At 39.0% G+C, this 18,363-nt stretch overlaps 1 protein-coding gene across 1 annotated transcript in view; it reads right to left on the reverse strand.

Annotated features, from left to right (window-relative positions):
• ARHGAP19 (Rho GTPase activating protein 19) overlaps window positions 1-17,884 on the reverse strand; it is a 61,224-nt gene extending 43,340 nt beyond the window's left edge. The window contains exon 1 of the mRNA XM_055424969.2: window positions 17,815-17,884. Within this exon, the coding sequence (XP_055280944.1) occupies window positions 17,815-17,870 (56 nt within the window). The 5' untranslated portion in view covers window positions 17,871-17,884. The remainder of the gene's footprint in view (window positions 1-17,814) is intronic.
• Window positions 17,885-18,363: the final 479 nt, after the last annotated feature.

The raw sequence follows: 18,363 nt of genomic DNA on the forward strand, positions 1-18,363 counted from the left end.
CTGAGCTCCTGGTGGGAAACATGGGGCTGATGGTGTTAGAAGAACTGGATCTGAGTCCTGGCTCTGCTGTGTACCACCTGTCTTTGAACATCAGCTTCTCCATTTTTATAAAAGGAGAAAGCGGGCCTAGATGTTATTTCTGGTCCATTCCAGATCGAACACAATTCTATTCCTGAGTGGTCCTGAGTGTCTGCAGGGATTGGAGTTGGAGGGGATGAAAGGTGTTGTGTGTGGGTCTTCATGTGAGCACGGGCACGTGAGAGTGTGTGTAGGGAGAGAGAAGGTGTAATTAATGGATGTGTTCTCCTCTCTGCTGGGAGTCCTTAGAGATAAGAGAAAAGAAGAGGCAGCAACAGGTTTGAACACCAATTAGATAAGGCTTCAAGATACACAAGCCCATTCTAATTATTTTGGGATGCATGCTCTGGGTCATTGGGGAAAAAGTTCCCACGATGCTTTGTGAAGCTGAAGGTCATCTTAAAGTGCCAACGTTTACACGGTTCTTTCCCTAGTGAAGTAGCAACTGGGAAAAGTCTGGGTAGCTTGAAGTGAAGTGAAGTCGCTCAGTCGTGTCTGACTCTGCGACCCCATGGACTGTAGTCTACCAGACCTCTCTGTCCATGGGATTTTCCAGGCAAGAGTACTGGAGTGGGTTGCCATTTCCTTCTCCGATAAGTTGCATATTTCTTTACTGGCATAAACTTGTTTGTAATATCCTCTGAGGAATTTATTAATGTATACAAGTTCCATAGTGATCTGCTCATCCTTGTTTCTGATACTGGTAATTTTTTTTTAATTTATGGATCTTATTAGAGATTTATCAATTTTTATTAGCATTGTCAAGGTTCCAGTTTTTGGGTTTGCTGAATTCCTCTACTACATGTTTGGTATTTATTTCACTAACTTCTGTTCTGATCTTTATTACTTCCTTTCTTCTTTACTGGACTCAGGATAAGGTGCTGCAAATCAACAGGGAATGAATGACCTTTTCACTGAATGGTGCTGAGAAGTGTGGACAACTATAGGGGGGAAAAGTGAAAATTAACACCTATGTCACTATACAAGTGACACAGGTCAATTTCGGGTGAATTATTGATCTAAAGGTGAAAAACAAAACAGTAAGCCTACTAGAAGGTTAATATAGAAGAATATATTATTGAACTCAGAGTGGGAAAATAATTTTTAAATTACAAATTAAAAAATAGCAACCACAAAGAAAAAGCTCAGTACATTTGATTTCATTAAAATAAGAACTATGTTATCAAAAGACATCATTAAGAAAGTGAAAAATATATCTACTATATATGGTGGGAAAATATATCAATAATATATATGGTCAAAAAAGGCTCATACTCTGAATATATACAGACTTCGTACAATCAATATGAAAAAATAAATAAATAACCAACAGAAAAACAAGCATGCGATTTCAAGAAACTCTCATTTTAAAAACTACTCAATACCACTAGACATCAAAGAACTGCAAATTAAAAATCAATGACATACTATCATCCAACAGAATGGCTAATATTGACAATACCAAGGATTAGAAAAAATAATTCTAACTATAAAGTAACTCTAACCATAAAGTAACTTTTATACAGATAATGGGGCTGTAACTATTTCATCTTATCTACAATATTAATGAACAAGTATACCCTATGAGCAGCAATTCTAAAAACATGCCTACCATGTGCATGCAGCAACATGGGCACCAAAAATCCCAAGCAAGAATGTTCACTGATACATTAATTTCTAAGCAGCCAAGACTGGAAGCAAAATGTCCAGCAGAATGGTTTTTAAAATGTGGCATATATAATAGCAATTTTTTTTAAATTTATGTATTGATTTACTTTTGGCTGTACTGGGTCTTCCATGCTACATGTGAGCTTTTCTCTAGTTGTAGCAAGCAAGGGCTACTCTTCATTGCAGTGCATAGGCTTCTCATTGCGGTTTCTTCTCTTGCTCTGGAGCACAGGCTCACTGGCTTCAGTAGTTGCCACTCCCGGACTCTAGAGCACAGGTTCAATAGTTGTGGACCATGAGCTTAGTCACTCCGTAGCATGTGAGATCTTCCTGGATCAGGGATCAAAACCGTGTCTCCTGCACTGGCAGGCAGATTCTTTAATAATGGCAGACTTTATAGCAATGAAAAAGGACAATGAATCTCACAGATAACTGAGCGAAAGATGTCCTCTCTCTCATACACACACACACAGACACACGAACTACTTACCATATAATGCTATTCATATCAAATTTTAAAAACAGACAAAAAATAGTGTTTAGAGATAAGTCTCCAATTTACAATGGTTCAACTTACAATTGTTCAACTCTATGATGGTGTGAAAGCAATATGCATTCACTAGAAATCTACTTCAAATTTTTGAATTTTGATCTCTTCCTGGGCTAGCGATATGCAGTACAATACTCTTTCGTGATGCTGGGCAGCAGTAACGAGCCACAGCTCCCAGGTAGCCATGAGGTCATGACGGTAAACCAAAACATTTACAACCATTCTGTTTTTTGACTTTCAATACAGTATTCACTATAGTACATGAGATATTCAATACTTCATTAGAAAACAGTCTTTGTGTTAAATGATTCTGACCAACTACAGGCTAATGTGAGTGGTCTGAGCATGTTTAAGTTAGGCTAGGCTAAGCTATCGTGTTCAATAGGTTGGGTGTATTAAATGAATTTTCAACTCTATTGTAAAGCAAGGAAGAATTGTACTTGCTTAAGTAGCAAATTGTAGAGAGAAGCAAAGATGTATTTACCATTCAGGATAATGGTTACCTTTGGGGGTTAGTGATTATGAGAAGACAAGAGGGCATAAGGAGAGTTTGTAGGGTGCTAGAAGGAAATGGCAACCCACTCCAGTGTTCTTGCCTGGAGAATCCCAGGGACGAGGGAGCCTGGTGGGCTTCAGTCTATGGGGTCACACAGAGTCGGACACGACTGAAGTGACTTAGCAGCAGCAGCAGCAGCAGCAGCACTGTTTTGGGGAAAAGTATTAGGCTGTGGGGAAACGGGACTGATTCATTTGAAGTAAATATGGAAAATGGTGAGATTTGTTGAAGCTGGGTATTAGAGTATTGATTATATTATTACTTGTATGTATAACCAATATCTTTCATGACAATTTTTTTAAAAAACCAAGTATAGATTTGACCTAAATCTTGCTACAATTTGATGTAAATATCATAGAAAATCAAAATACAGTATATACTAAAGGTTAATTTCCTCACCACAAAATTTTTTGCATAGATGGCGAGTACCAGGAGAATTAGTAGTTAGGTATAAAGGCAAACAGAGATAGCAAAGACTTCAGTATTTGAAAGGATATACCAGGGCATTCAAAGCCGGTGCTCTGGGACAACCCAGAGGGATGGTGTGGGGAGGAAGGTGGGAGGGGGATTCAGCATGGTGGTACACATGTACACCTGTGGCTGATCCATGTCAATGTATGGCAAAAACCACCACAATATTGTAAAGTAATTAGCCTCCAATTAAAATAAATATTTTTTAATTAAAGGACTATAAGAATAGAAGGGAAAAAAAAAGCATATACTAAGCAACTATCCCAAAGAGTAACAGAGGCAAGACTTATCCCTTAGAAAGGGTATTTTTTAATATCAATAGTCTGCAGTGATTACTTTTACCGCTAGATGGAACTCTACATGTAAGGTGATATGCTTAGTGAAGGACTGGAAACAAAATCCACAGCTGAAAAATCAATTACATAAAAATGAAATGCAAGTGCTTTTGAGGCATTTTGAACCCATGAATCTTTAAAATTCAAGGCAGTGGGGAAAAAAAAAAAACCCTATATCCTACAGATGTATCTTTTGGCTGACTACTACCAAAAATGCATACCCACAAAACTAAATGTTTCCTCCCTAGTGAATTGCTTAACTTGATTTGTTCTCCAAGAACCACAATCTTGGCAACATCTTTCAAAATATGAGCTATATTTAAAGTCATCTAAATCTGACTTACCACCCTAAGAGAAGTATGCATTCTCTTACTATGTTTTCAACCTTAGCTGTGAAACATGGCTTTAAATGTGTCACTTTATTAAAGAGCTGTTACATATGAATACATACAAGTATTAAACAAGAGGCTATTATTTCTCCCTTTTTCTACCTGCCAAAGTTAAACTGGTATAAAAGTTGTACATAAACAAAAAGGATAAAGCAGGCTCCAGGTGTTCAAGCTGGCAGGTTTTTTATAACACAGGTTAAGGTTGATAAGTAGTACCATAGTTTTTCAGGAAATAATATCTAATTCCTTAAACAAAAATTTTGAAATGCTTACATCTCAAGATCTGCCCTTAAGAGTAGCTGTCCAAGGTTTAGTAATATGGACCTCTTATCACTAATTTAGACTTCAGTAGTCTACAAAAATATATTTGGCCCCTTTATTTGATACCAACTTGAACTAATTTCAGACTACTAGAGCAACTTTATCTGAATTAAAGTGGCAGATGAAGGAATTCCTGATCGTTTACCCTCTTAACCTAAACATTCTGCAAATGTGATTAAGATTTTAACCCTATGAAACGACAATGGAAAGTTCTCAGTCTAAAAGACTAATTTGTCTTCCTCTGAGTACCAATAATGCAAGTTAATTAACATATATTTAATTTGTCAATTTTTATCCCTTTGGGAGTCACAAGAATTGGTATTAATTCTTTTGCTGCCACTTCACTTACTTTTTCTCACCAAGGCTGGTGAACAATTGGAAGAAAGTTTACTTGTTTGGAAAAGTAACATGAAAATTCCCTATTTATTTGGAGAAAGTTTTATAGGATGCTTCACTGACAAAAGAGTGTCTCTCTTATCATTACATAAAAGCTGTTTACCCCTCAAAAAAGTACAGTCAAAGCTTCAGGAGACTCTTTTCCTATAGACTTTAAATACCATGAGTCTCAGGCAATTAAAACCAAAGGATTTCTACTTATTATCAGATTATCTTTCAAAAGACTACTTCTAAATCCACTTGTTCCAAAGTCCAGAATGATACTATGCAAGAGACTGCTAATGCTTTTGCTCTGGCACATGACTGTTCATATCTATACAACTTCACATATTGAAAATTCTTAAGAGTTTTATTAATCTCTTAGTCAGGGCTCAACGAACCTAATAGTAAGTCTCTTCATCAGCTAGCACAAGAAAGTGAGTTGCTTTTCTGAGGCACATGTTAGCCAAACAAGGAATCACAGTTACTCACATGTCATTTAAATTCAAACTAATTGTGATATACCTAGTGCTTTATAATTTTAAGAAGCTGTAAGGTACAGGAACAAACTAAAGCAAACTAAACTAAGTCTGTGGTGCCCAAAAGTTTAAATTTCACTGAATACTATAAGACGCTATTTTGTTTTCCACTATTTCTATTTTCAAAAATACAAATGGTCAGCTACAGGTGCAATTAGCACATAGGCATCCAGAAGGCCCTATGAGAGGTCTTTGAAAATTAGGCTGCAAATAATTTTTCTTTTACTGCATTTGCACATACATGCTAGTCTTTTATGTGTTATTATTTTAAAGAGATTTTTGGGTATTTGCTAAAACTCCTTTGAAATTGGAAGTAATTATGAGGCTTTTTCCACTGTGGTAAATCTTAGGCAACCACCACTTTGGGGAAACATCATACACTTTCTCACTCAACACCTTCTGAATGACACCAACTGTTGAGATATGTGATATCGAAAAGATAGATTCTAATATATGAAATTTTATGGTGCATGAAATTTTTTAAATTTAAATATCCCATTTTCTTTTCAACACTTTAAAAAAAGTATTTTAGTTTCTTTGGCCATATCTCGGGGCTTATGAGATCTTAGTTCCCCAACCAGGGACTGAACCTGGGACCTTGGCAGTGAAAGCACAGAGACCTAACTGCTGAACCACTTTTTATTTCTTAACTCCTAAAAAGAAACTACTGTGTCAGTTAAAACAGTTATGGCTTTGAAAAATTTAGGCTTTATCCTCTGTACACACCTTAACACACACACTCTCAATTTAAATTTTAATGAAAATTTAACACAATGACATAAGTGTATGCTTCATACTGGTATACTTATTTTTAATATTTAAAAGCCATATTTATTTGATAAAAAATCCAAATGGAAAAATGACTGATTTCTTGCTTAGGGTCATCCTAACAAAAGCAGCAGATTGAATAGCAGATCTAATTAAGGAAAGCTTGATCATTAGGACAGCTACTACAAAATGACCCGATCAAAAGAAAAAAAATAAAGTAGAACTTGTTATTTGAGTGAAAAAACAACTATTATTGCAACCAATGAGAGACTGTAGGGATTCTGAAATTCAGAAAACTTTAAAATGATAAATAGACTTAACCATACAAAAGCTAGTCAGATTTAGAAAAAAAAAAAAAAGCTAGTCAGATTTCAAAGGGCTTATTATAGTGCATGTAGCTTTCTCTGATTAAAGTTTGACTTTCTTAGAGAACAGAAAGTATTTGAAGATAATGTCAAGAATGTTACTAAATACTATTGCTGTACACTTTCTTGGTTTCTCATCTTCTCCTAATTGTTAGTTTCCTGTTATTTGGTGAGTTTTTCTTTAATTTCATTGTTTTTTAACATTCTTGGTTTTATCTTTGTAATTGTGTTCAGCATAAAAATAAAACAAGTGAAGAACTTCTACATTATATAATCCCAATGTCATTCTTTATAGTTCCTAAATTAATGAGGTTTGCCCCTTCTCAAATGTATTGAGATAATTAAGACACATACAGCAACTGTTCAATATCATAGTTCAGCTTGACAAATCGTTTATATTTAATTTCATAACTGATATTGTTATGTTTTCATCTGATTATCTTAGAAGCTATGGCTTTATACAATTTTACAGTTTGATATTAACACATTTCCCATTATAAAATGTACTGTCATTAACTCACTCCATACTTTTAAAATTATTTATAAAGTAGATCACAAAACTTATGAACTTCTGACAAAATTGTTCCTTTTTTATCCATCACTATATTTTAAAATTACAGAAAAGAACAGCAGTTTTCCTACAGTAGGCATTAAAAACTGTAACACAAAAGACAATAACAAGATCATTAACTGCCGAATGCATGGTACAGACAACGAAAGCTCTAAGAATTCAGAGGTAGGAGAGAATCTTTCACTCTTATACAAGGAGAGTTGAGATTTGCAGTAGGTCTTAAAGATGAGAAGGGTTTGACAGAGTTTGACAGTACTCATCTTGAGCACCCTGACTCCCAACCTCCTCCTTTGGACAGTTTCCGTTCTCCAAGACCCCGTCCTACAGGGCTCATCAGCACTGCCTCCAAAGCCTGCCCCTGTGGCTGTGGCTGGCAGCCCCTACAGTAAGTCACCCTCTTGTCCCCATATTTTCATTTTTTTCATTTTCATCTACTCTCTTGCTCTGCTCCCTTCCATACCATTTTTCCAGTGCTTCCTAGATTTTCACAAGCCACAACTATTGAGCCTGCACTCTAGAGCCCATGTGCTGCAACTACTGAAGCCTGTCCACCCTACAGTCCATGTTCTGCAACAAGAGAAGCCACCACAATGAGACGCCCATGCACCACAACTAGCGAGTAGCTCCCCCCTCGCCACAACTAAAGGAAAGCCCATGAAGCAACAAAGACTCAGCACAACCATAAAATCAGCAGTAAAGGATCTGCCTGCAATGCAGAAGCCGCAGGAGACGTGGGTTTGATCCCTGGGTCGGGAAGATTCCCTGGAGGAGGAAACGGCAACCCACTCCAGTATTCTTGTCTGGAGAAGCCCACAGACAGAGAAGCCTAGCAGGCTATGGTCCACGGGGTTGCAGAGAGTTGGACACAACTGAAGAGACTTGGCACGCACGCATGCTCACTGTGCGTGGGCTTAAACAAACAAATAAAATAATTTTTAAATTACACCTATTTCAGATCATTATAAACATCAGTTTTTAAAACCTCATATAACTATATACCAGTAACCCCCCAAAAAAGACAAGAAATGTTAAAGTAGCTAGCTCAAAGACACACACTGTTTTAACTGAGGGAAAAGTTATCAGTAAACAACGTATCTGCTGGGATCTTCGCAAGTTTGAAACTGCAAAGATCCATGCTGTTGCTGTTCGTGTCCGACTCTTTGCAACCCTATGGACTGCAGCACATCAAGCTTCCCTGTTCTTCACTATCTCCCAGAGTTTGCTCAACCTCATGTACATGAAACGGTGATCCTATCTAACTATCTCATCCTCTGCTACCCACTTCTCCTCCCACCTTCAATCTTTCCCAGCATCAGGGTCTTTTCCAGAGTCAGCTCTACAAATCAGGTGGCCAAAGTATTAGAGCTTCAGCATCAGTCCTTCCAATGAATATTCAGGACTGATTTCCTTTAGGATTGACTGGTTGGATCTCCTTGCAATTCAAGGGATTCTCAAGAGTCTTCTCCAAAACCACAGTTCAAAAGTATCAATTCTTCAGTGCTCAACTTTCTTTATAGTTGAACACTCACATCCATACATGAGTACTGGAAAAACCATAGCTTTGACTAGACAGACCTTTGATGGCAAAGTAATGTCTCTGCTTTTTAATATGCTGTCTAGGTTGGCCATGACTTTTTTTCCAAGGAGTAAGTGTCTTTTAATTTCATGGCTGCAGTCACCAGCTGCAGTGATTTTGGAGCCCAAAAAAATAGTCTCTCACTGTTTCCATTGTTTTCCCATATATTTGGGAATAGATTATATATATTATATAGATGTATATATAGATTATATATATATTAATATTATTATATTATATGTTATAATTATATTATAAAATAATTATTATATAATATTATTGTTATATATATTTAAAATATTATATATATGTTATATAAAATATTATACATCTTTTATATTACAAATATATAGATTATATAGATTAAGGACTTCCCTGGTGGCTCAGACAATAAAGCATCTGCCTACAATGCGGGAGACCTGGGTTCAATCCCTGAGTCGGGAAGATCCCCTGAAGAAGGAAATGGCAACCCGTTCCAGTATTCTTGCCTGAAAAATCCCATGGACGGAGAAGCCTGGTAGGCTACAATCCATGGGGTCCCAGAGAGTCAGACATGACTGACGGACTTCACTCACTATTACACAGATTTCCCATCTGTTCCCAAGCCAAGAAGTGATGCGACCAATGCCATGATCTTAGTTTTCTGAATGTTGAGTTTTAAGCCAACTTTTTCACTCTCCTCTTTCACTTTCATCAAGAGGCTCTTTAGTATTTCTTCACTTTCTGCCATAAAGGTGGTGTCATCTGCATATCTGAGGTTATTGATATTTCTCCTGGCAATCTTCATTCCAGCTTGTGCTTCATCCAGCCCAGAATTTCACATGATGTACTCTGCATAAAAGTTAAATAAGCAGGGTGACAATACACAGCCTTGACATACTCCTTTCCGGATTTGCAACCAGTCTGTTTTTCCATGTCTGGTTCTAACTGTTGCTTCTTGTCCTGCATACAGATTTGTCAGGAGGCAGGTACGGTGGTCTGGGATTTTCATCTCTTTCAGAATTTTCCACAGTTTGTTGTGATCCACATAGTCAAAGGCTTTGGCAAAGTCAATAAAGCAGAAGTTTTTCTGGAACTTTCTTGCTTTTGCAATGATCCAATGGATATTGGCAATTTGATCTCTGGTTCCTCTGCCTTTTCTAAATCCAGCTTAAACATCTAGAAGTTCAAAGTTCACCGTTCACGTACTGTTGAAGCCTGGCTTGGAGAATTTTGAGCATTACTTTACTGGCGTGTGAGATGACTGCAACTGTGCGGTAGTTTGAACTTTCTTTGGCATTGCCTTTCTTTGGTATTGGAATGAAAACTGACCTTCTCCAGTCCTGTGGCCACTGCTGAGTTTTCCAAATTTGCTGGCATATTGAGTGCCGCACTTTCACAGCATCATCTTTCAGGATTTGAAACAGTTCAACTGGAATTCCATCACCTCCACTAGCTTTGTTTGTAGTGATGCTTCCTAAGGCCCACTTGACTTCACATTCCAGGATGTCTGGCTCTAGGTGAGTGATCACACCATCGTGGTTATCTGGGTCGTGAAAATCTTTCTTGTACAGTTCTTCTGTGTATTCTTGCCACCTCTTCTTCTGCCTCTGTTAGGTCCATACCCTTTCTTTCCTTTATTGTGCCCAGCTTTGCATGAAATGTTCCCTTGGTAGCTCTTATTTTCTTGAAGAGATCTCTAGTCTTTCCTATTCTGTTGTTTTCCTCTATTTCTTTGCATTAATCACTGAGGAAGGCTTTCTTATCTCTCCTTGCTATTCTTTGGAACTCTGCATTCAAATGGGTATATCTTTCCTTTTCTTCGCTTTTCACTTCTCTTCTTTTCTCAGCTATTTGTAAGGCCTCCTCAGACAACCATTTTGCCTTTCTTTTTGCAGATGGTCTTGATCATTGCCTCCCATACAGTGTCACGAACCTCCGTCCACAGTTCTTCAGGCACTCTGTCTCTCAGATCTAATCCCTTGAATCTGTTTGTCACTTCCACTGTATAATCATAAGAGATTTGATTTAGGTCATACCTGAATGGTCTAGTGGTTTTCCCTACTTTCTTCAATTTAAGTCTGAATTCTGCAACAAGAAGTTCATAATCTGAGCCACAGTCAGCTCCTGGTCTTGTTTTTGCTGACTGTATAGAGCTTCTCCATCTTTGGCTGCAAAGAATATAATCAAGCTGATATCGGTATTGACCACCCGGTAATGTCCACGTGTGGTCTTCTCTTGTGTTGTTGGAAGAGGGTGTTTGCCATGACCAGTGCATTCTCTTGGCAAAACTCTATTAGCCTTTGCCCTGCTTCATTTTGTACTCCAAGGCCAAATTTGCCTGTTACTCCAGGTATCTCTTGACTTCCTCCTTTTGCATTCCAGTCCCCTATAATAAAAAGGACATCTTTTTTGGCTGTTAGTTCTAGAAGGTCTTGTAGGTCTTCATAGAACTATTCAACTTCAGCTTCCTCAGCATTACTGGTAGAGGCATAGACTTGGATTACCGTGATATTGAATGATTTGCCTTGGAAACAAACAGAGATCATTCTGTCATTTTTGAGATTGCATCCAAGTACTGCATTTCAGACTCTTTTGTTGACTTTGATGGCTACTCCATCTCTTCTAAGGGATTCTTGTCCACAGTGTAGATATAATGGTCATCTGAGTTAAATTTACCCATTCCTGTCCATTTAGTTCACTGATTCCTAAAATGTCGATGTTGACTCTTGCCATCTCCTGTTTGACCACTTCCAATTTGCCTTGATTCATGGACCTAACATTCCAAGTTCCTATGCAATATTGCTCTTTACAGCATTGGACTTTACTTCCATCACCAGTCACATCCACAACTCGGTGTTGTTTTTGCTTTGGCTCCATCTCTTCATTCTTTCTGAAGTTATTTCTCCACTGTTCTCCGGTAGCATATTGGGACCTACCAACCTGGGGAATTCATCTTTCAATGTCCTATCTTTTTGTCTTTTCATACTGTTCATGGGGTTCTCAAGGCAAGAATACTGAAGTGGTTTGCCATTCCCTTCTCTACGGGACCACATTTTGTCAGAACTCTCCAGCATGACCCATCCATCTTGGGTGGCCCTACATGGCGTGGCTCATAGTCTCATTGAGTTAGACAAGGTTGTGGTCCATGTGATCAGTTTGATTAGCTTTCTGTGATTGTGGTTTTCATTCCATCTGCCCTCTGACGGATAAGGATAAGAGGCTTATGGAAGCTTCCACCTCATACTTCTCTATAGAATAGACCTAGATAGTGTTGCAAGAAGGGAAACCAGGAACTCGGAGATAACATGATTTTCCATGTGCCAGTCATCAACTTATTGCCTCTCATCCATCACTGACTACTCTGCAAAATGGAGTCAGAGCCTCTAAGTGTGCTTCCTTTTCTAGCTGGTACGATGTTCAGCATTACTAATAAAGAACACTGCAGAGACAGAGCAGGAGGCAGGGCCTTTCCCTTTAGGGTTCAGCTTCTCCACTGACAGGCTCCAGATTATAGCAGTCAGCAGCACCCATAAGCCAACTGTTTTCCACACCCCCCCACCCCCCACCCCCCTGAGACATCTCCCTAGGAACAGCTTTCCCAAGTATCCTAAAGGGGTGGGTTTCTGGAAGGTTCCTCAAGGTGAATTTCCAACAAGTTCTACCACACATTATTTCTCTGCCATTCTGTGGCTCCAACGTGGGATCTCTGCCCTACGGTATCTGTCTTTTCTTAGCACATTCTATCTCAGCCCTAAGAATTATCAGTTCAGTTCAGTTCAGTCACTCAGTCGTGTCCAACTCTCCGCGACCCCATGAATCACAGCACGCCAGGCCTCCCTGTCCATCACCAACTCCCGGAGTTCACTCAAACTCATGTCCACAGAGTCGGTGATGCCATCCAGCCATCTCATTCTCTGTCGTCCCCTTCTCCTCCCGCCCTCAACCTTTCCCAGCATCAGAGTCTTTTCCAGTGAGTCAACTTTTCTTTTTATCCTGCTTTATCAAGGTATAATTAGCAGACAAAATGATAAGATACAGTATTTATAAAGTGTACACCATGATGATTTGATATACATATGCAGTGCATAGTTGATTCTGGTTTCTATCTGTAATTCTTCAGAGATCTCTTTATTTATTAGCCAATCCCTTGTTACTCCAATTCCCTGTTAGAATCAATAACTCTTTATACTAAACTTTCTTTGTTCAAATTACTGTATAGTTTCTGTGTCCTAGTTGAACCCTGACTGATAGATCAGGTAAAACTAGCAAAACATCAGCACAAAATAGATGGACTCTGGCATTTCTAGAAACATGGTTAATAAAATGCAATTAATAGGGTTTACTCAAGGTAGTCAGAAGGTATCTTCAGGAAGAAAGTACTGATAAGTGCTGATTAAAAAAAAAAGAAAGCAATAATCTAATCCATCAACTGTAATAAGTCTCTTTCAAACATAAAATGGGACAACCTGACATACAGATCAGGTATATTCTTTTATTTCTTTTTCACTGAAGCGTAGTTGATTTACAATGTTTCAGACAAAGTGATTCAGTTATATATGTGTGTATGCATATTCTTTTTTCAGATTCTTTTCCACTACAGATTATTAGAAGATATTGAAGATAGTTCCCTGTGCTACTGACGGATAGGTCCTTGTTGCTTATTTTAGATATAGTATGTGTCTATTAACCCCAAGTTCTTTAATTTATCCCTCCCCTCCCCACCACCACCTTTCTTTCTCCTTTGGTAAACATAAGCTTGTTTTCTATGTCTATGAATCTACTTCTGGTTTGTAAATAAGTTCATTTATACACTTTATGCAAATTACCTAAATTGCCTTATCAATTGGCTTATGAACCTGAATGGAATCAGTCCTTAAATCCATTTAACAGATAAAACAGTTTTTTGAACTTGCAGCAACAAAAAGACTGTGGCTCTCTGAGGACCTTCCACACAACCACCCAGAAACCTCCTTCTTCAACACTGTTTAACTTTACAAACTCTACAGCTAAAGGTTAGAGATAAAGAAAGGTAGGCCATTGACAGGTTTATAAAGATTTAAAAAACTTTAAAATTCTATTTTCTTCTTCCCCTCTCCTTCCACCAAGAGTGCCCTTGCCTATAAATAAACTCTCTAAGCCAGATAAACTGATAAAAATGCAAAATAAAAAAATTCTGATTCAAGAAAGACTCCTAAAGAATCTATTTCTCATTTAGGTTCACAGAATTTGACAGTACAAATAAAAAATTAGATTCAGGGAGTTCTCTGGTGGTCAAGTGGTTAGGACTCCTCGGAGATCTTGCTACCATGGGCCCAGGATCAATCCCTGGTCAGGAAACTAAGATTCCGAATGCCTCACAGCTCAGCAGCCAAAAAAACTGGATTCAGACATTTAAACCATGTTTTCTACTTTTACAAGTGAGAACAGAAAATTCTTCCTAAGATCAACAGGTTCTATCACTTTTCTTGAAGGGCCACAGTGCTGTCTTCTAAGAGAAAAGAACAATGTAATTTTAAAAAGGGACTTTACGAAATCTACACTGCAGTGATTCAACAGGATACAGGGCACTTTCCCCTTCTTCAGACACCTTCCTTATCCTCCAAAAACATTTCCAAACTGGGATGTAACTATCCCAAAGTCTGTTCAAAAGCTTCCTGCTATTCCTAAATCCCACGGGCAGAGCTCCAAAACTTAGACACTGCTGGTATATTAACTGTCTCCAACTTTTCACAAATGCTATCGCTTCCATGACTTGCTCTGCCTCCCTCCACTCCTATATGTTCTTGTTTGCTTTTTCTGGTTCACAATGGGTTTCCTGTTTTCAGGGAATATTGAGGTTAAAAAGCCTGTGACTCTGTTATCAATTTCCCCTCTTCATCTAATAATAGTTAGGACTTTCTTTTTATGCCTCCTTTCAACTAAAAAAATACTGAGCCATATTTCCCTACTGCCAATTATGTGGGTAGGTGGCTATAATTCTTTTCCTGCTTTTGCTTTTTCTCTCTTTGACCCTTGAGAGTCTCTACTTTTTTTTTCTATTATTTTTATACTACTACCGGTAGAGTGGATAGCTTCAATTTGTGGATTTCCCTTATTAGTTGCAGGCTTAAAATAATAATGAAGAAATAGAACTAGAAAGCTAAACAGTTCTAAACAGATGATCATATATTCTCCATTCAACACGCAAATATATACTGATTTGTGCAAATCAGACAATTCTTTCTTCTTCTTTATGGACTACAGGGACCATACCACCAACAGTAGAAAGGTTAATATCTGCAGAGCATAAAGTAATCTGCATGGCATTTATCACAAGGTAATATTTTTGTCTTAAAAATACCAAAAACTATTATTCATTCACTACCGACCACCTAGTTACTGTTGTTCAGCCAGTAAGTCGTGTCCGACTCTGCGAACCCATGGACTGCAGGACACCAGGCCTCCCTGTCCCTCACTATCTCCTGTAGTTTGCTCAAGTTCATGTCCACTGAATTGGTGATGCTATCTAACCATCTCATCCTCTGCTGCCCTCCTTTCCTTTTGCCTTCAATCTTTCAAAACCATCAGGGTCTTTTCCTGAGTCAGCTGTTTGCATCAAGCGGCCAAAGTATTGGCCAGTAAACTGGAGACCACCTACACAAATCTAATTGTTGGGAATACATAATAAAAATATACGTGACCTGCCCTCAAAAAGCCCTTAGAAAACTCAACTTCTCTATGAACTATTTCAGATTCAGACAAGTCTGTGAATATCGACTGATTATGTAACTAATACTATTGCCCCAAATTTAAATTCAAATAGCAATATCCTTTAAAGAAATTCAAACCATTCCTGCTGTTGAATGGTATTTGTCTTCAGATTTTCATCATAATTCAAAATTTTAGAGCAGAGTGAAGGATGATCTAATCAAACTCATCAATTTCCTCTATGGTTTCTGGAGCGGGGGAACCAAGAGGGGAAAATTCTTCCCTATAAAATATGAAATAACATACAACCACTCCCATCTCTGCTAAGTAAGGAGTCCAGGTCCTACCCACAAACCCAGCTTTCCGGGATGTAGATTCTCCTATTCAGTACAAACAGCACCAACAGATACCATCCAAAAGTTTTACTCATTTACACTGGGGCAATGTATACAACACAGGCCTGGCGGGCTAAAGCCCATAGGGTTGCAAAATAGTCAGACTCCCATATGTAAAAGAGATAGCCACCAGGAATTTGCTGTGGAAAGCTGGGGTAAAACCACCTAGAAATTCTTTCTAGGAAAAGCTAACTTGGGAGTGTACTAACTTGGGAGAAAACACTCTGGAGAAATAAGGCAATGATTTCCTAAATTGATTCCTCTGATATGTTCTTTAGTTCTTCTACTAGAAGAACAAAAACTATTAAGTATGGAGTGGTTATTAACTACTAGGTTCTGCACTGACAGCTTTAAAAGGATTGTCTGGTTTAATCCTGACATTCTCTGGAGTAGACATCATTATGTCCATTAACAAATGAAGAAACTGAAGCTGAATGAAGTTTAAAAATTGGCCCAAGTATTTTATTCTTTTTAGTGCTCCTATAATTATGATTCTTTTCCTAATTTCCTTTTCAGATAGTTCATTCTTAGCGTATAGAATCATAACTTTGTATGTTAATTTTGTATCCTGCAACTTGAACTTGTTTATAAATTCTAACAGTTTTTTTTTGTTGTTAGCATCTTAAGGATTTCCTATATATAAAATCATGTCTGCAAAGAGGGATAACTTTACTTCTTCCTCTTCTTATTTCAATCCCTCCTTGTTTCTTTTTCTTGCCTAACTGCTCTGGCTAGGACTTTCAATACTCTATTGAGCAGAAGGGGCAAGAGTGGGTAGCCTTGCCTTGTTCCTCACCACAGTGGGTATCATCTCACATCTGTCAGGATGGCTATGATTTTTTTTAAAAAAAAGTGTTGGTGAGGACCTGGAGAATCTGGAACCTTTGTACACTGTTGGTAGGAAAACAAAATCGGGCAGTGCAAAGCTCAGCGGTAAAGAATCCACCTATCAATGCAGGAGACACCAGTTTGATCCCCAGGTCAGGAAGATCTCCTGGCAACCCACTCCAGTATCCCTGCCTAGGAAACCCATGGACAGAGAAGCCTGGCGGGCTATAGTCCATAGGGTTGCAAAAGAGTCAGACACAACTTAGAGACTAAACTACAGCAGGAAGTAGCCTAGAAGTTCACCAAAAAAATTTAAAACAGCACTACCCTAGGACCCAGCAATCCCCTTCTTTGTATTTATCCAAAAGTATGAAATCGGGATCTCAAAGAATTATTAGCAGTCTCATGTTCACTGAGGCACAATTAACAATAGCCAAGATGTGGAAACAACCTCAATGTCCATGGACATATGAATAGATAAAGGCAAAATACGGTATACACATAGAGTGGAATATTACTCGCCGTTAAAAAAGAAAATCCTGCAGTATGTGACAGTATGGATGAAACTTGCAGACTTTATGCTAACTGAAATAAGCCAGTTGCAGAAAGACAAATGATTCCACTTACATGAGGTATCCACTTACACGAGGTGTCTAAAATAGTCAAAGTCACAGAATCAAAGAATGGAATGGGGGCTTGCTAGCAGCCGGAAGAAGAGCAATAGGAAGTTACTATTTACTTAAAGTTTCAGTTAAGCAAAATGAATAAGCTCTTGAGATCTGCTGCACGACACAACCTACCGTCGACAGCACTCACTGTACTCGTAAAATATTACCAACAGGGTAGATCTCATGCTAAGTGTTTTCACTACTATAAAATCTTTCAAATGTTTAACTGGTCCAAGGACTCAAATCCATATCTAAACGACACTCAAATCTGTGCTCCGACTTAACCATATAAATTGCCTTGGAAGAGATTAAAAAGTACTGACAGCGTTCTCTCCCGGCACTGTGCGACGTTGGGGAGTTCGCTTAACAGCTCTTGGCTTGTTTCCTCACCATCAAGATGAGTCTCAGCGCAAAGGCACGCAGCGTTGCCACCACAAACAGGTCGGTTTGCAGCCAACCGCGCTAGTGGACCTCCCAAGAGCATCAGCAGGACCAAGCAGGGTCCTGGCTGTGCCGAGCGCCGGCGCCTAGACCACCGAGCCTCAGTCCCTGCAGGCGCAAAGATGAGAAACGCCGCAGAAAAAAAGGAACAAAGCCTGGCCCCCTGGGTCACCGTGACCCAAGAGAAAGGCGTCAGTACGACCAGCCCACGGCCTCGTTTCCTAGGCAGCTGGACCAAGAACTGGGCTCACCTCCGGCCAGTTTCCCGGGCTGGCACCTCCCCTTCGCGCTGCGCCTCAGTCGCCATCTTAGTCAGCGAACTTCTTGCACCGCCCCCAACCCTGGCCCCGCCCCCATGCCTCTGGATTGGCTAAAGTGTTACCCCCTTTTTTATACGATTGGGTAACTTGCCCGCCCCGCCTCAACCCGAATAGCTTCATGATGTGATTGGTCTATTCAAATAACTAACCGTCATTAGTGGCCCCCTGTGGTGGCGGAAAAGAAAGGGGTGAGGGGCTAAGGAGGGGGCGGTGGGAAACCTTGCCCCGTGGCCTGCGGGGAGTTGTAGTTTCTTATTTTGATTAACTCTTCGGATTCCACCGACTTTTAGCTTCAAGTCAGAAATATACAGCCTACGCTCAAATGTGGTCCTGATGTGTAAGTCTCAGAATTACAGAATTGTCGAACTTGAAAGTGACTTCAAGAGTCACTCTAAAATTGCAAGATAAGTTTTCTGTCCTGATGCAGAGGTATAGAGTGGCAGCCAAGAAGTACTTACTAAATTTGTTTCACAGCCTGCT

The sequence above is a fragment of the Moschus berezovskii genome, chromosome 12 (assembly GCF_049115385.1).
Source record: "Moschus berezovskii isolate FMDL1 chromosome 12, NW_MosBer_1.0, whole genome shotgun sequence".
NCBI classification, from domain to species: domain Eukaryota; kingdom Metazoa; phylum Chordata; class Mammalia; order Artiodactyla; family Moschidae; genus Moschus; species Moschus berezovskii.